This window comes from Salmo trutta, chromosome 17 (assembly GCF_901001165.1).
Source record: "Salmo trutta chromosome 17, fSalTru1.1, whole genome shotgun sequence".
NCBI classification, from domain to species: domain Eukaryota; kingdom Metazoa; phylum Chordata; class Actinopteri; order Salmoniformes; family Salmonidae; genus Salmo; species Salmo trutta.
In genome coordinates, this window is record NC_042973.1 from 15,284,472 (window position 1) to 15,309,587 (window position 25,116).

The 25,116-nt window shown below is 41.8% G+C and overlaps 1 protein-coding gene across 3 annotated transcripts in view; it reads right to left on the reverse strand.

Annotated features, from left to right (window-relative positions):
* Positions 1–12,504, reverse strand: part of LOC115151678 (microtubule-associated serine/threonine-protein kinase 3) — a 57,410-nt gene extending 44,906 nt beyond the window's left edge. For all 3 annotated transcript variants that reach the window (XM_029695816.1, XM_029695815.1, XM_029695814.1), the window contains exons 1-2: positions 12,207–12,504; positions 3,492–3,572 (exon numbers count right to left, since the gene is read on the reverse strand). In XM_029695816.1, the coding sequence (XP_029551676.1) occupies positions 3,492–3,572; positions 12,207–12,253 (128 nt within the window). In that variant the 5' untranslated portion in view covers positions 12,254–12,504. The remainder of the gene's footprint in view (positions 1–3,491; positions 3,573–12,206) is intronic.
* Between the last annotated feature and the right edge of the window lie 12,612 nt (positions 12,505–25,116).

Genomic DNA, 25,116 nt, shown 5'->3' on the forward strand with positions numbered 1-25,116 from the left:
ATCTCAAATAACTAATCTATGTAAAAAAATTATTAAAACAGCATGCATAATCAGAAGGATAGCTAAATATTTACCAGGAAAAATTCTTAAGCAAATAACACAAGCTTTAATTGAGAGTCAAGTGAACTACTGTTCTGTGGTCTGGGGAAATGCATCATCAAGTGAAGTTAGGAGGCTGCAGATTGCACAGAACAAAGCAGCAAGGATTGTTTTACGGTGGAGATATGGTTTTTCTGTTGCAGTCATACGCAATGTTCTTGGTTGGTCATCAATCGACAAGATAATTGAAAAAAACATGCTTATTTTATTTCATAATATACATCATTTAAAACGGCCAAGTACAATTCACAACGGCAATCAGTTGGTAAGAGACAGACATTCCGTAAATACTAGGAATAGATTGTCCACCATCTATGCGTTATCCAGACAGAAAAGAGAAATAGGCAAAAGAACATTTCGATTTAGAGCAATAAAGAAATGGAATAAATTAACTGAGCAAACCAGAAACCTTTCAATATATACATTTAAACATTATTTTAAAACAATTTAAATATAATACACAGAAATGTTGTGGGATTACAGTAGATGAAGAATTCATATTTTTTAGATTGATTATTTATTTTTATTACGTTAGTATATTATGTATGTTTGTAATAGTGTGTTATATGTGAAAATGTGTTCGTATATAAATTGTATTTTAATATTTAAGGACTCTTGGAAGATTAGTCCAAATGGGGACTAAAAGAGATCCAAATAAAATCAAATAAAATCCTTTCTCAAGATGCCATCTATTTTGTGAAGTGCACCAGTCCCTCCTGCAGCAAAGCACCACCACAACATGATGCTGCCACCCCCGTACTTCACGGTTGGGATGGTGTTCTTCGGCTTGCAAGCCTCCCCCTTTTCCTCCAAACATAACGATGGTCATTATGGCCAAACAGATCTATTTTTGTTTCATCAGACCAGAGGACATTTCTCCAAAAAGTACGATCTTTGTCCCCATGTGCAGTTGCAAACGGTAGTCTGGCTTTTTTAATGGCGGTTTTGGAGCAGTGGCTTCTTCTTGCTGAGTGCCCTTTCAGGTTATGTCGATATAAGACTCATTTTACTGTGGATATAGATCATTTTGTACCTGTTTCCTCCAGCATCTTCACAATGCTGTTATTCTGGGATTGATTTGCACTTTTCGCCCCAAAGTACGTTCATCTCTAGGAGACAAAACGCGTCTCCTTTCTGAGCGGTATGACGGCTGCGTGGTCCCATGGTGTTTATACTTGCGTACTATTGTTTGTACAGATGAACGTGGTACCTTCAGGCGTTTGTAAATTGCTCCCAAGGATGAACCAGACTTGTGGAGGTCTACAATTATTTTTTCTGAGGTCTTGGCTGATTTATTTTGATTTTCCCATCATGTCAAGCAAAGAGGCGCTGAGTTTGAAGGTAGGCCTTGAAATACATCCACAGGTACACCTCCAATTGACTCAAATGATGTCAATTAGCCTATCAGAAGCTTCTAAAGCCATGACATCATTTTCTGGAATTTTCCAAGCTGTTTAAAGGCACAGTCAACTTAGTGTATGTAAACTTCTGACCCACTGGAATTGTGATACAGTGAATTAATCTGTCTGTAAACAATTGTTGGAAAAATTACTTGTGTCATGCACAAAGTAGATGTTCTAACCACCTTGCCAGAACTATAGTTTGTTAACAAGAAATTTGTGGAGTGGTTGAAAAAAAGAGTTTTAATGACTCCAACCTAAGTGTATGTAAACTTACGACTGGAGCATCAGCATTTGTGGGTTCGATTACAGGCTCAAAATGTCAAAGAATCCGGCGTCGGTCTAGCAATGGAGTCTTAAACCGCATGGGGGCGTTGCGATTCCCCTGTGTTGTGGACATCGCCATTGAAATGCATGACATCTGGCTAATGGATATTGTGAACGAGGCTTTAGGAGGTAAATTAATTGTACACTCAACATAAAACTGACAATGTAATCATTTGTATGCATAATGAATTTCAAATAATTTAACCAAAGTTGGTCAATTAGTAGTTTAAAAAACAAAAAATAACCGAAATGTTGGTTAAACGCTCAGCACTACAAAAAAATTGAAAGTAAGTGATATTGAACAGAGAGATCTAGATCTGAATGTAGGCATACATTTAAGTTATACAATATACCACACCCCCAATCCATGAATTAAACTTTGACCTAATGTACAAGCACCATCAACCACTTAAACCAAGGTGGCTCAACTTACCCTGTCCCTATGCTCAACTTAGCCCATACTTGGGGTAACTTGTGCCAAGAGACCACTTTTTTTAGACAAGCTATGGTTTTCAAAACTGTTATGTTTACATTAATTCTGATAATTTCCAGGGATACACAACATCCTGAAATATATTTAGATCTCTTTGCTAGAATGAATACTATATTTCCCTTGATGTAGTGATGCTGAATGTAAAATTGCCACAACGTACCCCACTCTCCTCTACATTAAGTGTCAATCATATTAACTAAAAGTAGAGTTTGGAATTCCTAACTTGAGGCCAGAAGGGAGGGATGATAAGAGATGTCATGTGATATTTTGGCTGCCTTTATGATATGGTGCATGGTGGGAGGTCAAAATACTTTTAAAGTTGGATCAAGGCCTTGATAAAACTTGAATTGAGTTAACCTAGCCTTAAGAATTAAGGGTAAGGAATGGGTGGTGTAGAGATTTCAGGATAGTATAGAGAAACAAATTGATGTACAACACTGTAAAATAGAAGAATCTTAGATGGTGATCAAATAAATAATGTAAGTTCATTTTTGTTTAAGTTAATCTGTAATCTTAAAATATCAACAGTTCCTCTGTTAAAACAGAACTGAACAACATTCTTGGTAGTTTTGCCAAATGAACAAGATACAGATATGATTTATGCTGGTGGTGCTCGCTACATAGCATGCTGGATGCTGATTCTGTTTGTCAAATCAGTTTTATTTCCTCTGCAGCTCACCATTGGGGGTTGCCAGGCAACCCACATAAGCTGGAAAGACAACAAATAGATGTTTTGTTTTTTCCACCATAAACACAGAGAACATTTAATTGCAGCTGCATTTTGCACGTTGCAACATTTTATCCAAACAATTTGGATAAAATGAGTTTGAAACATTTTGTGCTTTTATCAGTCAAATGAAATAAGGAAAAATACTTTCTGTAAAGGTACGTCTGCTTTAAAGCAATATCTTCATAATTACATTTTAGCTAGTCATTTAGCAGACACTCTTACCCAGAGCAACTTACATGAGAAATTAGGGTTAAGTGCCTTGCTCAAGTGCACATCAACATATTTTTCACCTATTCGGCTCAGGATTCGAACCAGCAAACTTTCAGTTACTAGCCGAAACACTCTTCTTAACTGCTAGGCTACCTGCCGCCCATGTTCTTCACAGGAGCTGTTCTCAAGCCACTTGTGTGGCTGTGTGCTGTATGTGGGCTGTCTTTCTTACCTCCAGGGATGTAGGGTTTGTAAGGGGCTGCAGGGGCTGCATGGGCTCAGTAGAGTTGGGCTTTGGCAAGTGGGTGACAAACTGTAAGACAAGACACGGTCACATGGATCAGTGTGTTGACTCAGCATGGTCGCTGTTGCCAACCAGTGTCTGGGTATCAGCTGACTACACCCCAACGTCTAACTTTCATTGGCTGACGCTAATAGTTCCGTGATAGACACTCAACAACTGTTTGCAAATGGTGGGGCATGACCCAACTCTGCAGCCGCTGTTTTGGAATACTTTTTCCAGACAGTACTTGATTGTACAGTATATATGATAGTCTGTCATCGGATAGATACTTAAATGTTTACATTTTAGTCATTAAGCAGACGCTCTTACAGTAGTGAGTGCGTACGTTGTTTAACTGGTCCCCCATGGGAATCGAACCCACAACCCAGGTGCCATGCTCCACCAACTGAGCCACACAGGACACCAGATCAATGTCCAGGGCATGTCACAGCATGATATTTGTCACATGGTGTTTTCAGTCAAAGCAGAAGTTAAATGAAAAGAACTCTCAGACCACTTATTGATTACTTTGGTCTGGTTTCCACATTGATAAGGTTCTTGTCCAAGTCTACCGCTGTAACACTGGTGGTCTGATAGGTCTTGCCTCTAATGTCCCAATGGAGACGCCATTGAGAATCAGAGATTTACACATACCAGTACACCAGAGGCGGCGCTATAGGAGGATGGGCTCATTGTAATGACTTGAATGCAATTGTTTGATGTGTTTGATACCATTCCATTCTTCCATTACAGACATTACAATGAGCCCATCCTCATATAGCTCCTCCCACCAAACTCCACTGCAGTATACAGTCTTATGTTTTGAACATACTATTAGCTCATGCTATCTGTCCTCTGTATTCTATAGGAAGACTCATACAGTCAGGTCCATAATAATAATTAAGATTAGCAAAAAAGACTGTATAAAATAAATAATACAAATACTGAGCTATATTGCATGCCAACATTACTTATGCTAATACAATTGCTCAGAGAAAGAGATTTTGTGACAAAAAAACTCCAAAATATGGGGTCAATTATTGGCACCCCAGTTTTCAGTACTCCAGCACCCTACCCTTGTGAGGATAACGACACTGAGCCTTTTTCTAAAGTGTTTTATGAGATTGGAGACCACATTGGGAGGCATCTTAGACCATTCCTCCATACATAACCTTTTCAGATCCGTAATATCCTTTGTCTGCTCTTATGGACTGCCCTCTTCAATTCAAACCACAGGTTTTCATTGGTCCGGTTTTCATTGGTCTTCGATGGCCATTGGAGGAATGGTCTAAGATCCCTCCCAAAATGTTTTCCAATCTCATAAAACATTTTAGAAAAAAGGCTCAGTGTCGTTATCCTCGCAAGAGTAGGGTGTTAAAAGTATCGAAAACAGCAACAGGGCCAACAGCGACAGGGCCAACAGCAACAGGGCCAACAGCAACCGGGCCAACAGCAACCGGGCCAACAGCAACCGGGCCAACAGCTACAGGGCCAACAGCAACAATCAGCTTGGCCCCAATCTTTTTAATATATTTTTTTATTACTTGTTAAACAAAATATATTTATCTGAGCAAATCTATTGGTATAAAATAATATAATTTCACATTTCTTGGAGCATACAATATAGTATTGTTTGCTACTCTTTTTATGGGTGCCAATAATAATGGACCTGACTGTATACTACCCAACACATCCGCCATCATCAAAATATGCCTGTTCAGCTATAATGCTGTAGAAGGCCGGCTTTCAGAAGTTGCTGACCCAGCTAGAAGGCTGGCTACTGTATATTGATTTTCATGTACAGATCTCTGCTTTGCTATCACGAATGCACACTGTTGATATGGTTTCAGTGCTGTTGCAGCAGAGGGCTCTTCAGAAACCAGTGCAGAACATACCACTGGATACTGCAGCAGCGAGATGAGCCTGTTGTCATAGTAATAAAGAGAGATGGTTGGAAAACAAGCCTCTGCACAAAGACACTGTGCTAGGTCATAATTACCCATCACTCACACCTCCTTATATCCTCAACAATTCAGTTGATTTTCTTCTCACCCCTCCAACCCATCTACAATGCTCTGAATCACGACAGTCCCACATTGGATTGCAGCTCTTCACCCACTTCATTAGAGTGTGAGGTGTTATGTTTACATCTGGTAGAGGTACAGTTGAAGTCGGAAGTTTACATACACTTAGGTTGGAGTCATTAAAACTCTTTTTTCAACCACTCCACAAATTTCTTGTTAACAAACTATAGTTTTGGCAAGTCGGTTAGGACATCTACTTTGTGCATGACACAAGTAATTTTTCCAACAATTGTTTACAGACAGATTATTTCACTTATTTACATTTAAGTCATTTAGCAGACGCTCTTATCCAGAGCGACTTACAAATTGGATTATAATTCACTGTATCACAATTCCAGTGGGTCAAAAGTTTACATACAGTAAGTTGACTGTGCCTTTAAACAGCTTGGAAAATTCCAGAAAATTATGTCGTGGATATAGAAGCTTCTGATAGGCTAATTGACATCATTTGAGTCAATTGGAGGTGTACCTGTGGATGTATTTCAAGGCCTACCATCAAACTCAGTGCCTCTTTGCTTGACATGATGGGAAAATCAAAATAAATCAGCCAAGACCTCAGAAAGAGAATTGTAGACCTCCACAAGTCTGGTTCATCCTTGGGAGCAATTTCCAAACGCCTGAAGGTACCACGTTCATCTGTACAGACAATAGTACGCAAGTATAAACACCATGGGACCACGCAGCCGTCATACCGCTCAGAAAGGAGACGCGTTTTGTCTCCTAGAGATGAATGCACTTTGGTGCGAAAAGTGAAAATCAATCCCAGAACAACAGCAAAGGACCTTGTGAAGATGCTGGAGGAAACAAATACAAAAGTATCTATATCCGCAGTGAAATGAGTCTTATATCGACATAACCGGAAAGTCCGCTCAGCAAGGAAGAAGCCACTGCTCCAAAACCGCCATTAAAAAAGCCAGACTACCGTTTGCAACGGCACATGGGGACAAAGATCTTACTTTTTGGAGAAATGTCCTCTGGTCTGATAAAACAAAAATAGATCTGTTTGGCCATAATGACCATCGTTATGTTTGAAGGAAAAGTGGGAGGCTTGCAAGCTGAAGAACACCATCCCAACCGGGAAGCACGGGGTGGCAGCATCATGTTGTGGGGGTGCTTTGCTGCAGGAGGGACTGGTGCACTTCACAAAATAAATGGCATCATGAGGAAGGAAAATTATGTGGATATATTGAAGCAAAATCTCAAGACATTAGTCAGGAAGTTAAAGCTTCGTCGCAAATGGGTCTTCCAAATGGACAATGACCCCAAGCATACTTCCAAAGTTGTGAAAATGGCTTAAGGACAACAAAGTCAAGGTATTGGAGTGGCCCTCACAAAGCCCTGACCTCAATCCTATAGAATATTTGTGGGCAGAACTGAAAAAGCATGTGCGAGGAAGGAGGCCTACAAACCTGACTCAGTTACACCAGCTCTGTCAGGAGGAATGGGCCAAAATTTACCGAACTTATTGTGGGAAGCTTGGGGAATGCTAACCGAAACTTTTGACCCAAGTTAAACAATTTAAAGGCAATGTTACCAAATACTAATTGAGTGTATGTAAACTTCTGACCCACTGGGAATGTGATGAAAGAAATAAAAGCTGAAATAAATCATTCTCTCTACTATTATTCTGACATTTCACATTCTTAAAATAAAGTGGGGATCCTAACTGACCTAAGACAGGAAATTGTTACTAGGATTAAATGTCAGGAATTGTGAAAAACTGAGTTTAAATATATTTGGCTAAGGTGTATGTAAACTTCCGACTTCAACTGTAGGTGTTTGGGGGTGCTGAATTTGCTGCATCACACATTCAAACTTGAGAGCTCCCATGTTGTTTAATTTTGTGGAAATAACTTGATGTGTGAAGCGTTCTGTGAACACTGTGCTCGTTTAGAAAAGGGTCTCTGCAGCGCGGCTATAGTGCTCATTGTGCTACACCCACAAAACTGGGGGTCAATACCATGCGCTGAGCTTGTGATCCATGCGAGTCATAAGTTTTGGAGATGAAGCTCCGAATGTACGCATTATAGATCAACGTCTAGTGGGCAGAAAGCAGGCAGCAGCCCCTGGTTACATTGGCTCAGGAAGGAGAGTGGGTGGAAAGAAAAGAACTACAGCAATGCTAATGCTTTGAGGGAGGTAGGAATCACAGTAAAGCGGTTGAAAAATTGGTGCATATTTTCAAAATGAGTAGGGAGTGAGCGATGTGAATTGGGATTTTGGTCATAATAAATACCACATCATGTGTTTGACACTGGCCTGAATCAAAGCTATGTGACATCTGAAACCATTTGAACAATAATTCAGAAGAGGGCAAATAATCTGTGTGCTAAGGTATCATTGAAAAAGATCTGATCTAATGTAGCTTGCCTATTTCTGCATTGAAACAACAGTGAGAAGTATCCCTCAATCTAACCTATGCTCATCCCCCCAACAAAGTCACAAGTATCCCTTAAATTCTCAGTTTATGATCTGATAATTGGTTCCATTTCGGTAACACTTCATTGACACCTAGCGTCATAACATGTTATGACAAGGTCATAACCATGTCATAATATGTCATTAGTTGACAACTTGTCTTAACCTGTTATAATATGGTCATAACACTGTCATGACACATATTTAAACCTGTTGTGACATACATTGTGCTATTTTATGGTTGGTTATGACACCTACATAAGAGTGTCAAAACCCACAAAACCTACCACTGTAGTTATTTTATGTCTGATTATGACACCATAAGGGTGTCAAAACCCCAAAACCCTACCACACAAGGCAAAACATTCCATTACACCATAGCCTACAGTCGTGGCCAAACGTTTTGAGAGTGACACAAATACTAATTTCCACAAAGTTTGCTGTTTCAGTGTCTTTAGATATTTCTGTCAGATGTTACTATGGAATACTGAAGTATAATTACAAGCATTTCATAAGTGTCAAAGGCTTTTATTGACAGTTACATGAAGTTGATGCAGAGTCAATATTTGCAGTGTTGACCCTTCTTTTTCAAGACCTCTGCAATCAGCACTGGCATGCTGTCAATTAACTTCTAGGCCACATCCTGACTGATGGCAGCCCATTCTTGCATAATCAATGCTTGGAGTTTGTCAGAATGTGTGGGTTTTTGTTTGTCCATCCGCCTCTTGAGGATTGACCACAAGTTCTCAATGGGATTAAGGCCTGGGGAGTTTCCTGGCCATGGACCCAAAATATCGATGTTTTGTTCCCCGAGCCACTTAGTTATCACTTTTGCCTTATGGCAAGGTGCTCCATCATGCTGGAAAGGCATTGTTCATCACCAAACTGTTCCTGGATGGTTGGGAGAAGTTGCTCTTGGAGGATGGGTTGGTACCATTCTTTATTCATGGCTGTGTTCTTAGGCAAAATTGTGAGTGAGCCCACTCCCTTGGCCGAGAAGCAACCCCACACATGAATGGTCTCAGGATACTTTACTGTTGGCATGACACAGGACTGATGCTAGCGCTCACCTTGTCTTCTCCGGACAAGCTTTTTCCGGATTCCCCAAACAATCGGAAAGGGGATTCATCAGAGAAAATTACTTTACCCCAGTCCTCAGCAGTCCAATCCCAGTACCTTTTGCAGAATATCAGTCTGTCCCTGATGTTTTTCCTGGAGAGAGGTGGCTTCTTTGCTCCCCTTCTTGACACCAGGCCATCCTCCAAAAGTATTTGCCTCACTGTGCTTGCAGATGCACTCACACCTGCCTGCTGCTATTCCTGAGCAAGCTCTGTACTGGTGGTGCCCCGATCCCGCAGCTGAATCAACTTTAGGAGACAGTCCTGGCGCTTGCTGGACTTTCTTGGGCGCCCTGAAGCCTTCTTCACAACAACTGAACCGCTCTCCTTGAAGTTCTTGATGATCTGATAAATGGTTGATTTAGGTGCAATCTTACTGGCAGCAATATCTTGTTTGTGCAAAGCAATGATGACGGCACGTGTTTTCTTGCAGGTAACCATGATTGACAGAGGAAAACATTGATTCCAAGCACCACCCTCCTTTTGAAGCTACCAGTCTGTTATTCGAACTCAATCAGCATGAGAGTGATCTCCAGCCTTGTCCTCGTCAACACACACCTGTGTTAACGAGAGAATCACTGACATGATGTCAGCTGGTCCTTTTGTGGCAGGGCTGAAATGCAGTGGAAATGTTTTTGGGGGATTCAGTTCATTTACATGGCAAAGAGGGACTTTGCAATTAATTGCAATTCATCTGATCACTCTTCATAACATTCTGGAGTATATGCAAATTGCCATAATACAAACTGAGGCAGCAGACTTTGTGAAAATGTATATTTGTGTCATTCTCAAAACTTTTGGCCACGACTGTACATGTCAACAGTATGTTTATTTAAAAAATGTTTTTTAAATTATTTAACTAGGCAAGTCAATGAAGAACAAATTCTTATTTACAATGACAGCCTACACCGGCCAAACCCGGACGACGCTGGGCCAATTGTGCGCCACCCAATGGGACTCCCAATCACGGCCGGTTGTGATACAGCCTGGATTCGAACCAGGGTGTCTGTGGTGATGCCTCTAGCACTGAGATGTAGTGCCTTAGACCGCTGCGCCACTCGGGAGCCCCTGTACTGTATATATTATGTAACACCTGACTTTACAAGACTTACACTACTCCTGTCCACAACAGCAGCAATTACAAATTCCAACGGTACACCATTTTCTTTACCTTTATTTAACTAGGCAAGTCAGTTATGAACAAATTCTTAGTTAAAATGACGGCGGCCTACCCTGTCCAAACCCTAACAACGCTGGGCCAATTGTGCTCCGCCTTATGGGACTCCCAATCACCACCGGTTGTGATACAGCCTGGAATCTAACCAGGGTCTGTAGTGACGCCTCTAGCACTGAGATGCTTTGCCTTAGACTCCTGGGCCACTCGGGAGCTCAACATCATAAAGGTTGGAGCAAGATCTTTTGGATACAAAGGTCCAATAATTGACCTATAGAAATCAGGGCATTAAAATCACACAGTGAATTTAAGAAAGCCCTTTTTCAAATCTTAAGATCAAACTGTTTGTTTTTAACCAATAGAAACATCACCAAGTAATGATATTTGTAAATATGTATGTATATATTATAGGTACTTAGTTTTGTTAGTTGTATTAGCAGTTATAGCAGCAGTTTTTATTAGTTGTATTAGCAGTTATAGCAGACATTTTTATTAGTTGTAGGCCTATTAGAAGTTGTATAAAAGTTTTTTAAGCTGTTTATGTACTTAAAAATGTGTATTATTATTATTTAAATTGTTATTAGACAGTAGTTGCCATATTATTGTTAATAAGTATTGTTTGTTGGTTTTGTATTGTTCATTTGGACACACTTGAAAATGAGGTGGTGCATCTCAAGAGATTTCATCCTGCAAGATTCCAATTCAATATTTTCTGAAATTGACCACATTAAATTCTAATTGCAATTGCGCACACATTGATATCGGACATGCACCAACCCCAAAGGCTCTGTTGCTGATGACTTGGATAAATGCAGGAGCAGACTTCAAGAGCAGGACAAAATACCCTCTTTTGACTGATAACTGACATATTGTAAGGGCATGTACGTGACAGGCCTATCTGGCTTATATGATTATGATGGTCATAATGCTTCTTGACAGTGTTGTAAAGTGTATTTTCTTAGTCCAAGTAAAGTGACACAGGATGGTCATAATTTTTCATGACAGTGCCATAAAGTGTATTTTCTACAAGTAATTTAAAATATGATGAAAAAACATGACTGTAAAGAACTCATTATAACAACAACAACAAAGGGTTTAACACTTTCAAATGAAAGGAAACTTCTTGGCAAGGAAAAAACACGTGAATAAATATGGATTTTGACACTCATGTGGGTGTCATAACCAGCCATAAAATAACGCAACATATGTTATGACAGTGTTATGACCATATTATGACAGGTTATGACAAGTTTTGTCAGCAGTTACAGCAGTTTTACTGCTCTAATTACGTTGGTAACCAGTTTATATTAGCAATAAGGCTCCTCGGGGGTTTGTGATATATGGCCAATATACCACGGCTAAGGGATGTGTCCAGGCACTCCGTGTTGCATCGTGCGTAAGAACAGCCTTTAGCCGTGGTATATTGGCCATATCCCACACCTCCTCGGGCCTTGTTGCTTATATAGATCACAGACAGAACAATGAATTAATGTTGCGAGTTCTAGACCACAATAATCACACAATCAAGTGCAAGTTCAAAACTCCTGTAGTCTACAAGCTGCAGTGGGTTTCGATACACACTATTGGGTCTGTAGGTTCCATACTGCGTGCACCATCCTGCGTGTACCACACCATACTGCGTGTACCATACTGCGTTCCACAAACTGGTTGCAACTGGTAGAGTTGAGAAATACATTGGCACACAACTGTAGCCTGTTGTCTTTTCGTATAAAGCACATAAGACGTCTTTCTAATGTAACTTAAGTAACTATTCAAGTGATTTCCCCTGGTTCCCGGACAACATTGAATTATTCAGTTATGTAGATCATTTATGCATAAATTATACACTATTTAAAAACATACAACTTACTCCAAAGTAAGGGAGGGGATTTTCAGTTTGTCTCTCCTCGACTTCATCGTTCTACAATTCCTTCCAAAATGGACCTCTGTTGACTGCTGCTTGCACTTCACTTGTCACCGTGCACCACTGGTGATTTCGCTGTCCGTTTCATCGTGCGGCGGGCGGGAACTAAAAATAACCGTCAACAAGCTATCGTTTACCGGTGGCTTCAGCACATGTTCGCTAACTAGTCCCAACACTGTCAACACAACATGTCAAGGAAAGCAAACTCAGCACAGACAATCCGTTACTGAAAAGGCGCGCGTCAAGTGGGTAGTCCAAAGCGCACCAGTGAAGAACTGAGAAGCGACAGCGCTTTTGGAACAGTGGTCACTCCCATTACTTGGGGGGGGGGCGAGGGCAATGGTGAGAGTGTTGATCAAGGTAATCAATCGGCCCTGGAGAAAGTGTTGGGAGAGAAAAGTAAAATCAAATCTGTATACATTTTGAGTGTACGATTAATTTACCTCCTAAAGCCTCGTTCACAATATCCATTAGCCGGATGTCATGCATTTCAATGGCGATGTCCACAACACAGGGGAATCGCAACGCCCCCATGCGGTTTAAGACTCCATTGCTAGACTGACGCCGGATTCTTTGACATTTTGAGCCTGTAATCGAACCCACAAATGCTGATGCTCCAGATACTCAACGAGTCTAAAGGCCAGTTTTATTGCTTCTTTAAATCAGCACAACCGTTTTCAGCTGTGCTTACATAATTGCAAAAGGGTTTTCTAATGATCAATTAGCTAATCCAACTTTATCATTTTAAAAGGCTAACACAAGTGCCATTGGAACACAGGAGCAATGGTTGCTGATAATGGGCCTCTGTACGCCTATGTAGATATTACATTAAAAAAAAAAAATCAGCCGTTTCCAGCTACAATAGGCATTTACTACATTAACAATGTCTACACTGTATTTCTGATCAATTTGATGTTATTTTCATGGACATTTTTTTTGTTGCTTTTCTTTCAAAACAAGGAAATTTGTAATTGACCCCAAACTTTTGAACGGTAGTGTATCTACCTTAAATACCTCGTACCTCTGCACATCAATGGAAACTGCTCAGCGGAGGACGGCTCATAATAATGGCTGGAATGAAGCTCCTGGAATGGCATCAAACACATGGAAACCATTCGTTTTAAGTATTTGCTACCATTCCATAAATTCCGCTCCAGCCATTACCACGAGCCCGCCCTCCCAATTAAGGTGCCACCAACGTCCTGTGCTGCACATTGATCTGGTACTGGTACTCCCTGTGTGCATGTGTGTGTACCAGGCAAAAGTATGGACACACCTACTAAATCTAGGGTTTTTCTTTATTTTTTACTATGTTCTACAATGTAGAAGAATAGTGAAGACATCAACTATGAAATAACACATATGGAATCATGTAGTAAGCAAAAAAGTGTTAAACAAATCAAAATATATTCTATATTTGAGATTCTTCAAAGTAGCCACCATTTGCCTTAACAGCTTTGCACACTCTTGGCATTCTCTCAACCAGCTTCATGAGGTAGTCACCTGGAATGCATTTCAATTAAAAGGTGTGCCTTGTTAAGTTCATTTGTGGAATTTCTTTCCTTCTGAATGCGTTTTGAGCCAATCAGTTGTGTTGTGACAATGTAGAGGCGGTCTACAGAAGATAGCCCTATTTGGTAAAAGACCAAGTCCATATTATGGCAAGAACAGGTCAAATAAGCAAAGAGAAACGACGATCTATCATAACTTTAAGACATGAAGGTCAGTCAATGCGGAAAATGTCAAGAACTTTTAAAGTTTCTTCAAGTGCAGTCGCAAAAACCATCAAGCGCTATGATGAAACTGGCTCTCATGAGGACCGCCATAGGAAAGGAAGTCCCAGAGTTACCTCTGCTGCAGAGGATAAGTTCATTGGAGTTAACTGCACCTCAGATTGCAGCCCAAATAAATGCTTCACAGAGTTCAAGTAACAAACGCATCTCAACATCAACTGTTCAGTGGAGACTCCGTGAATCAGGCCTTCATGGTTGAATTGCTGCAAAGAAACCACTACTAAAGGACACCAATAAGAAGAGGAGACTTGCTTTGGCCAAGAAACACAAGCAATGGACATTAGACTGGTGAAAATCTGTCCTTTAGTCTGATGAGTCCAAATTTGAGATTTTTGGTTCCAACCACCATGTCTTTGTAAGATGCAGAGTAGGTGAACGGATGATCTTTGCATGTGTGGTTCCCACCGTGAAGCACGGAGGAGGAGGTGTGATGGTGCTTTTCTGGTGATTTATTTAGAATTCAAGGCACACTTAACCAGCATGGCTACCAATGCATTCAGCAGCTATAAGCCAACCCATCGGATTTGCGCTTAGCGGGACTATCATTTGTTTTTCAACAGGACAATGACCCAACACACCTCCAGGCTGTGTAAGGGCTATTTGACCAAGAAGTAGAGTGATGGAGTGCTGCATCAGATGACCTGGCCAACACAATCCCCCGACCTCAACCCAATTGAGATGGTTTGGGATGAGTTGGACCGCAGAGTGAAGGAAAAGCAGCCAACAAGTGCTCAGCATAGGTGGGAACTCCTTCAAGACCATTGGAAAAGCATTCCAGGTGAAGCTGGTTGAGAGAATGCCAAGCATGTGCGCGACAATGGGCCTCAGGATCTAGTCACGGTATCTCTGTGCATTCAAATTGCCATCAATAAAATGCTATTGTGTTCATTGTCCGTAGCTTATGCCTTCCCATAACCAGTCCATTCCATAACCTTATGCCTTCCCATTCCATAACCGCACCGCCACCATTAGGCACTCGGTTCACAAAGTCGACATCAGCAATCCGCTCACCCACACAACGCCATACACGTTGTCTGCGGTGGTGAGGCCAATTGGCCGTAGTGCCAAATTCACTAAAACTACATTGGAGGCAGCTTATGGTAGAGAAATTAACTTTAAATTATCTGGCAACTGCTGTATGGCATTGTGTTATGACAAAACTGCACATTTTAGAGTGGCCTTTTAGTATCCCCAGCACAAGGTGCACCTGTGTAATGATACTGCTGTTTAATCAGTTTCTTGATATGCCACATCTGTGAAGTGGATGGATTATCTTGGCAAAAGAGAAATGCTAACTAACAGGGATGTAAACAAATTTGTGCACAACAACTTAGAGAAAGAAGCTTTTTGTGCATATGGAACATTTCTAGGATCTTTTATTTCAGCTCAAGAAACATGGGAGCAACACTTTGCAAGTGGCGTTTTTATTTTTAGTCAGTGTCGATCCATTTTTGTGTATTTTATTCATCTTGTTACTATTTTATTTTTAAACTCTGCATTGTTGGGAAGGGCTCAAAAGCAAGCATTTCATGAAAGTCTAAACCAGTTATAGTCGGCGAATGTGACATACAATTTGATTTGACAATCTTCTTTGCAAACAAAAGACAGCTTTGGGATTCTCCAGAACTCGTCCTGGTACCGACGCATGGAGAACTGGATGATCATCTTTCGGTGCTTCTTGTCTTCCTTCCTACGGATCCAGGGCATGGGAGCCGACGACGTTCTCCAGCTTCCCTGACAGGTGGGGTGCGATCTCAGCAAGGAGACGGATTACCTCGTCTCTGGCGTTCTCATTATTTTCCTCCATCATGTTGATTCAGAGGTTCCATCCACATTTATACGCTATAATTCTATGGCCTTGGTTTTTACCTCGTTGTCTTTCAGGAGTAATTAGTCCTTTTCCAGGTAAGCAATTTTCATTTTGCTTTCTTTTACCTCAGCAGCATTGAATTGAACAGTCTTGGATGCATTCGTGATTGCATCCAAGTGTTCTGTTTAATTTGAGAGTTAATGTCCTCAAGTGCTTTGCCTTACTTATCAAACCTGGCTGTGAGCAAGTTGATGGCTCCAAGTAGTGTTACATTCGAAATCTTGTCGACTTATTAGTCGACAAGATAATTATTAGGTGAAGGCAGGGGTAATTATTAAGTGAAGGCAGGGCTTGGAACCGGTTCAGGGAACAGAACCAAAAACCAGAAAATAAATAGTTTCTAGAAACAGAAACGGAACCAGGAACGAAAGTAATCTATATTGTTCCAGGAACAGAGCAATTATTTTAAAAGCATGAGAACCGGTTAATAACTTTCTTTTATGTTCTGGCCATTTTTTTCCAGTCCCACAAAAAAAATACAACAAACCGCCTATGCAAAGACCCCTCAATCTGAAACTACTTCCAGTGTCTGCCTGACATCTTAAAATCTTTGCCTGTGTTTGTGTGTGGAGACTACCTTCCCCTCCCCCCTCTGAAGTATAGGCTACTGTAGCCTACTTACATTACATGCTTGATTCACAATATATATATATATATTTCAATTCTATACTTATCACGTTTCACATTCGGAGTTAATTACAAAAAGGTAAGACGTGTTTTTAATTCTGGTACCACTCTGCGCACACAAGCAAGCTCTGATCCAGCACTAAGCCAATTCTCGGAAGTTCAAAAACCTTCTAAATTCCTCCAAAGAAGCCGCTCCTCCGTGGATATAATTCTGTGGGCCTAATTCAGATAATGCATGTCATAAGATTCCCTGTGCAAGCCAAGCCTTCACCCTCTCTCACTCTCTTCCCACCCTTCACTTGTCTTTCCATCATGTACAGTGCATTCGGAAAGTAATCAGACGCCTTGACTTTTTCCACTTTGTTACATTACAGCCTTATTCTAAAATTGATGAAATTGTTATTTTCCCTCAATCTACACACAATACCCCATAATGACAAAGTAAAAACAGGTTTTTAGAAATGTTTGCACATTTAAAAAAAATGTTTTAATATAAAACGGACTTAAGTATTCAGACTCTTTACTCAGTACTTTGTTGAAGCACCTTTGGCAACGATTACAGCCTTGAGTCTTCTTGGGTATGACGCTACAAGCTTTGCACACCTGTATTTGGAGAGTTTCTCCCATTCTTCTCTGCAGATCCTCTCAAGCTCTGTCAGGTTGGCTGGGGAGTCGATGCACAGCTATTTTCAGGTCTCTCCAGAGATGTTCGATTGGGTTGAAGTCCAGCCTCTGGCTGGGCCACTCAAGGACATTGAGGCTTGTCCCGATACCACTTCTGCGTTGTCTTGGCTGTGTACTTAGGGTCATTCTCATGCTAGAATGGTGAACCTTTGACCCAGTCTGAGGTCCTGAGCGCTCTGGAGCATGTTTTCATCAAGGTTCTCTCTGTACTTTGCTCCGTTCATTTTGTCTCGATCCTGACTAGTGTCCCAGTCCCTGCCGCTGAAAAACATTCCCACGGCATGAAGCTGCCACCACCATACTTCACCGTAGGGATGGTGCCAGGTTTCCTCCAGACGTGACACTTGGCATTCAGGCCAAATAGTGGATCCATCAGACCAGAGAATCTTGTTTCTCATGGTTTGAGAGTCCTTTAGGTAACTTTTGTCAAACTCCAAGTGGCCTGTCATGTGGCTTCCGTCTGGCCACTCTACCATAAAGGCCTGATTGGTAGAGTGCTGCACAGATGATTGTCCTTCATGAAGGTTCTCCCATCTCCACAGAGAAACTCTGGAGTGACCATCAGGTTCTTGGTCACCTCCATGACCAAGGCGCTTCTCCCCCAATTGTTCAGTTTGGCCGGGCGGCCAGCTCTAGGAAGAGTCTTGGTGGTTGCAAACTTCTGGAGGCCACTGTGTCCTTGGGGACCTTCAATGCTGCAGACATTTTTTGGCACCCTTCCCCAGATCTGTGCCTTAACACAATCCTGTCTCGGAGCTATACGTACAATTCCTTTGACCTCATGGCTTGGTTTTTGCTCTGACATGCACTGTCAACTGTGGGACCTTATATAGACAGGTGTGTGCCTTTCCAAATCATGTCCAATCAATTATATCTACCACAGGTGGACTCCAATCAAGTTGTAGAAACATCTCAAGGATGATCAATGGAAACAGGATACACCTGAGCTCAATTTTGAGTCTCATAGCAAACGGTCTGAATACTTATGTAAATAATGCATTTCTGTAAAAAAATGTTTATATACTATCAAAAATGTCTAAACCTGTTTTCGCTTTGTCATTATGGGGTATTGTGTAGATTGATGAAAATGTGTTATTTAATCAATTTTCGAATAAGGGTGTAACGTAACAAAATGTGGAAAAAGGGAAGGGGTCTGAATACTTTCCGAGTGCACTGTATATTAGCATTTTCACACTTCAATTCATAATTGAGTTACACAATACATTTCCAGATATTTTTGGATAATCTGGAAATGCTAATAGCCCATCCAGTGCTAATTGCCCATCCAGTTTTTCATACATATAAAAAAAATCATGACAGCTGTGATAGAAACAGGAAGTTTCAGAACATTTTTGTGAGACATGGCAGTGGGAACGCCTTTATGACCAAATATTGATATAAAAACCATCATATGGGAGGGAACTTGGAGTTACACGATGATATTGTGTGTGGTCCTCCCTCTACGACTTGGGGAAACCATACAATTTATTGGGCTATAGATAAAATAGTTAATAATTTACTTCACAGGGTGGTTAAAGTGCACGGTGATGTTGATGTTCCTTTCCTATAAATATTGATGGTCTTATAATCAAATCAAATTGTAGTTGTGATGCAACATATGTTTCACCTTACAGTGAAATGTTTACTTACAAGCCCTTAACCAACAATGCAGTTTTAAGAAAATACCTTTAAAAAGTAAGTGATAAGAATAACAAATAATTAAAGAGCAGCAGTAAATAAGAATAGCGGGGCTATATACAGGGGGTACCGGTACAGAGTCAATGTGTGGGGGCACCGGTGTCGAGGTAACTGAGGTAATATGTACATGTAGGTAGAGTTATTAAAGTGACTATGGGGGGGGGGGGGGGGGGGGGGGCAATGCAAATAGTCTGAGTAGCCATTTGATTAGCTGTTCAAGAGTCTTATGGCTTGGGATAGAAGCTGTTTAGAAGCCTCTTGGACCTAGACTTGGCGCTCTGGTACCGCTTGCCATGAGGTAGCAGAGAGAACAGTCTATGACTAGGGTGGCTGGAGTCTTTGACCATTTTTAGGGCCTTCCTCTGACACTGCCTGGTATAGAGGTCCTGGATGGCAGGAAGCTTGGCCTCGGTGATGTACTGGGCTGTACGCACTACTCTCTGTAGTGCCTTGTGGTCGGAGGCCAAGCAGTTGCCATACCAGGCAATGACGGAACCCGTCAGGATGCTCTCGATGGTGCAGATGTAAAACCTCCTTAGGGGGAATAGGTTTTGTCGTGGCCTCTTCACGACTGACTTGGTGTGCTTGGACCATGTTTGTTGGTGATGTGGACGCCAAGGAACTTGAAGCTCTCAACCTGCTTCACTACAGCCCCGTGGATGAGTATGGGGGCGTGTTCGGTCCTCCTTTTCCTGTTGTCCACAATCATCTCCTTTGTCTTGATCACGTTGAGGGAGAGGTTGTTGTCCTTGCACCACACAGTCAGGTCTCTGAGTGGGTTAGAGTGGGTGTAGGGTTTCTGAGATGATGGTGTTGATGTGAGCCATGACCAGCCTTTCAAAGCATTTCATGGCTACAGACGTGAGTGCTACGGGTCGGTAGTCATATAGGCAGGTTACCTTAGTGTTCTTGGGCACAGGGACTATGGTGGTCTTCTTGAAATATGTTGGTATTACAGACACAGACAGGGAGAGGTTGAAAATGTCAGTAAAGACACTTGCCAGTTGGTCAGCGCATGTTCGGAGTACACGTCCTGGTAATCTGTCTGGCCCTGCGACCTTGTGAATGTTGACCTGTTTAAAGGTCTTACTCACATCGGCTGCGGAGAGCGTAATCACACAGTCGTCCGGAACAGCTGATGCTCTTGTGCATGTTTCAGTGTTACTTGCCTCGAAGCGAGCATAGAAGTTATTTAGTTCGTCTGGTATGCTCGTGTCACTGGGCAGCTCTCGGCTGTGCTTCCTTTTGTATGTAGTAAATAATAGTTTGCAAGCCCTGCCACATCAGACGAGCATCGGAGCCGGTGTAGTACGATTCGATCTTAGTCCTATATGAACACTTTGCTTGTTTGATGGTTCGTCGGAGGGCATAGCGGGATTTCTTATAAGCTTCTGGGTTAGAGTCCTGCTCCTTGATAGCGGCAGCTCTACCCTTTAGCTCAGTGCAAATGTTGCCTGTAATCCATGGCTTCTGGTTAGGGGATGTACGTACAGTCACTGTGGGGACAACATCCTCGATGAACTTACTGATAAAGCCAGTGACTGATGTGGTGTACTCCTCAATGCCATCGGAAGAATCCCAGAACATATTCAAACATATTTTTATTGATCGGGTCACTGGTCCTTCCTGCAGGAATCAGGAGGATGGAATTATGGTCAGATTTGCCAAATTGAGGGTGAGGGAGAGCATTGTACGTGCCTCTGTGTGTGGAGTAAAGGTGGTCTAGAATGTTTTTCCCTCTGGTTGCACATTTAACATGCTGATAGAAATGAGGTAAAACTGATTTAAGTTTCCCTGCATTAAAGTCCCTGGCCACTAGGAGCGCCACCTCTGGATGAGCATTTTCCTGTTTGCTTATAGCGGTACACAGCTCATTGAGAGCAGTTTTAGTGGCAGCATCGGTCTGTGGTGGTATGTAGCTAAGAAAAATACAGATGAAAACTCTCTAGGTAGATATTGTGGTCTACAGCTTATCATGAGATACTCTACCTCAAGCGAGCAACACCTTGAGACTTCCTTAGATATCGTGCACCAGCTATTGTTTACAAATATGCATAGGCCCCCGCCCCGTGTCTTACAAGAAGCTGCTGTTCTATCCTACCTATAGAGTGTACAACCCGCCAGCCGTATGTTCTTAATGTCGTCGTTCAGCCACGACTCAGTGAAACATAAGATACAATTTTTAATGTGCCGTTGGTAGGATATATACGAGCTTTCAGTTCATCCTATTTATTTTGCAACGATTGAACGTTAGCTAGCAGGACGGAAGTCAAAGGCAGATTAGCGACTCGTCGCCTGATCCTCACAAGGCACCCTGATCTTTTTCCGCTAAATTTCCTTTTCCTTCTCCATCGAATGCCGGGGATCTGGGCCTGATCGGGTGTCTGTAGTATCTCCCTCCCGTCCGACTCACTGAAGAAAAAAACTCTTAGTCTAATCTGAGGTGAGTAATCGCAGTTTTGATGTCCAGAATCTCTTTTCGGTCATAATGTTGCTGCTGCCGTCTCTTATGTACAAAACAAGTTACGAACAACGCAAAAAAAAGCATGGTTGGTTAAGAGCCAATTAGACGGCAGCCATTCCCTCCGGCGCCATCTTCTTGATAAATGCTTGACTGCCGTTTTACAAATAAAAATGATTCTCACTCTTATCCATAATAATCTCATCATGTAGACTAACCTACCCTCCCAGCCTACCCGCACTGTATCTGCCAGCTGTTGGCTAGAGCAGACGTACCAAGACCAGAGTAGGCACATTTACCATTTAACGCATCAGTTTTTGTGGTACAGTTGAAAATGCGATGGAAACACATTGCACTTTAGATTTGTATTCAGTGCATGAAAATGTAAGTGAAAAAGTACGTTTTGTTTGCACTACACCATCGCAAACTGATTTTTATCTGCAACAAGTCAGTTTGGTGAAAAAACATCACCGGTGGGAAAATGTGATAATTTTTTTCTTTATGCAGATTTTTAAATATTCACATGAAAATCTGTCGCCAAATTGGATGGAATTCTAGCGAGGGACATGAATTGGCCAGGTAACAAAAACACCGATTGCTGTCATACCTTGTCCATACAGGTTAAGGAAACAATATTATTTTGTAATTTGGGTGAACTAACCCTTTAAACCCATTTACATTTCTTTCAAACCTATTATTTTACTTGCCTAGTTAAATAAAAAATTTAAATTAAAAACATAGCTGCTCCAGGAATTCCTCTCAGACTCCTATGCTTCCGTCAGAGCCATAGCCTACCATGTACATCAGTCTCTTTGTGTGTGTATGCACGTGTGCTCTACATGTTTGCATGTGCTGTGCATGTTTGCATGTGTGAGGATGCATGTGTGCATGCTTGCATGAGTGTTTGTCTGTGCGTGTGTGTTAATTAGGCTTCATGCTTGTACATGGTTACTGGTGGTTGCTAGGATTCTGCACACACTTCAGATTTGACCTTGTGCATCTGATATGTAACTTAACTTCCCCTCCCCCTGAAAGACGCATTTTTGAATATAATCCTTTTAACTTCCCCTCCCCCTGGACATATCCCCCATAATCAAACCACAACTCTCTCTCAAAAGCATTCTCCCACATTGTCTAATGGGATATTCAGTGTGAAACATTGACATTAGAAGGCAGAACCAGAGATCCTGTGTACCAGTTGAGGCTGCTATGGGGAGGACGGCTCATAATTTCTGGAACGGAGCAAATGTTATGGCATCATACACATGGATCTCTCTCTCTTAAATAATCTTATTAAATACTTTTTTTTTCTTTACATAATTGAATGTGCTGACAACAAAATCACACAAAAATAAATCAATGGAAATCCAATTTATCAACCCATGGAGGTCTGGATTTGGAGTCACACTCAAAATTAAAGTGGAAAACCACACTACAGGCTGATCCAACTTTGATGTAATGTCCTTAAAACAAGTCAAAATGAGGCTCAGTAGTGTGTATGACCTCCGTACAACGCCTGGGCATGCTCCTGATGAGGTGGTGAATGGTCTCCTGAGGGATCTCCTCCCAGACCTGGACTAAAGCATCCGCCAACTCCTGGACAGTCTGTGGTGCAACGTGGCGTTGGTAGATGGAGCGAGACATGATGTCCCAGATGTGCTCAATTGGATTCAGGTCTGGGGAACGGGCGGGCCAGTCCATAGCATCAATGCCTTCCTCTTGCAGGAACTGCTGACACACTCCAGCCACATGAGGTCTAGCATTGTATTGCATTAGGAGGAACCCAGGGCCAACCGCACCAGCATATGGTCTCACAAGGGGTCTGAGGATCTCATCTCGGTACCTAATGGCAGTCAGGCTACCTCTGGCGAGCACATGGAGGGCTGTGCGGCCCCCCCAAAGAAATGCCACCCCACACCATGACTGACCCACCGCCAAACCGGTCATGCTGGAGGATGTCGCAGGCAGCAGAACGTTCTCCACGGCGTCTCCAGACTCTGTCACATGTGTCACATATGGTTTTGTTTTTCCACAGATGAAAAGAAAGAGCTTGTGAAACCAGAAGCTGTCCACAAAATGACCAGACTTGTTCTTGTGAATGCTCTCGACTTTAAATCACAACAGCTATTTAAAATCAATCATGTGAGTGAGTGTTTTCCCTTTGAGCAGCATTTGAAAAGAGAAAACATCTGAAATCATGCATATTGGTATTTCAAATGTACTGTATCATAACTGGTAACCCACCTAATTTCATCTCTCCTGTGGATTCAGAATGAGAGAAGACCAGTTGAGATGATGTGCGAGGTGTTAAATATATTTCCCTACAGTTATAACTCTGAGTATCAGCTAAAGATTTTAGAGGAGATGAGCATGTTTGTCCTACTGTCAGACAAGGCCACTGACCCCTCCTAAAGGTACAGCACTTTCCAGTGAGCCTATATATACACCGCCATAAACTTCCATCTAGAGTCCGGCTCATAACTGAACCACTACTGAACCTCCAAGTACAACCAGGATACAGACTTTACACTGAAGGTATAGAGCCTTACAACATCTATAGCAGTCCCTCTGGATTTCGTTTTCTCCAGACAAAAATGGTTGATTTTGGGGCAGATTTTCAGAAATTCTGCGGTATATTTTGCAATGGTTTTTTTCCACATTCATTTCATATAAAGCAATACAAAGTCATCAAATCAAATCACATGTTATGTCACAAACACATGGTTATCAGATGTTAATGCGAGTGTAGCGAAATGCTTGTGCTTCTAGTTCCGACAGTGCAGTAATATCTAACAAGTAATCTAAAAATTCCCCAACAGCTACCTAATACACACAAATCTAAAGGGGTATATGAGAATATGTACATGTAAGTATATGTCACAGTATCCACAGAAGGTGGCGCCCCTCCTCGGTCGGGCGGCGCTCGGCGGTCGTCGTCGCCGGCCTACTAGCTGCCACCGATCTATGTTTCTGTGTCTTTTGGTTTTGTCTATCTGATCCGCACCTGTTTCTTGTCTGTCATTAGTTAGGTTATTTAGTGTGTCTTCAGTTCAGGATTTCGTGCGGGATTGTTTTATGTCAACTCTGGACAGTTGTGAGTGCTGCGCTCGTTGTTATATATATTTACCGGGCTGCGCCCCGTGCGTCTTTTGTTTTGGGAACGTGTTTTCCCTAGTTGAATTTATGTGCGCCCTGTGCCTTTCGACTTCTTGTGTTGTTCCCGGATTTTCTATTAAAACCCACTATTACTCCAGGCCTCTGTCTCCTGCACCTGACTCTGCCTCTCTACTGATCCTTGTAATCGTGACAGTATATGGATGAGCGATGGCTGAGCGGCATAGGCAAGGTGCAATAGATGGTATAAAATACCGTATATACATGTGATGAGTAATGTACGATGTGTAAACATTATTAAAGTGGCATTATTTAGAGTGCATTGTATAAAGTGACTAGTGATCAATTTATTAAAGTGGACGTGATTGGGTCTCAATGTAGGCCTCAGCCTCTCTGAGTTAGGGATTGCTGTTTAGCAGTCTGATGGCCTTGAGATAGAAGCTGTTTTTCAGTCTCTCGGTTCCAGCTTTGATGCACCTGTACGGACCTTGCCTTCTGGATGGTAGCTGTGTGAACAGACAGTGGCTCGGGTGTTTGATGTCCTTGATGATCTTTTTGGCCTTCCTGTGATATCGGGTGCTGTTGGTGTCATGGAGGGCAGGTAGTTTG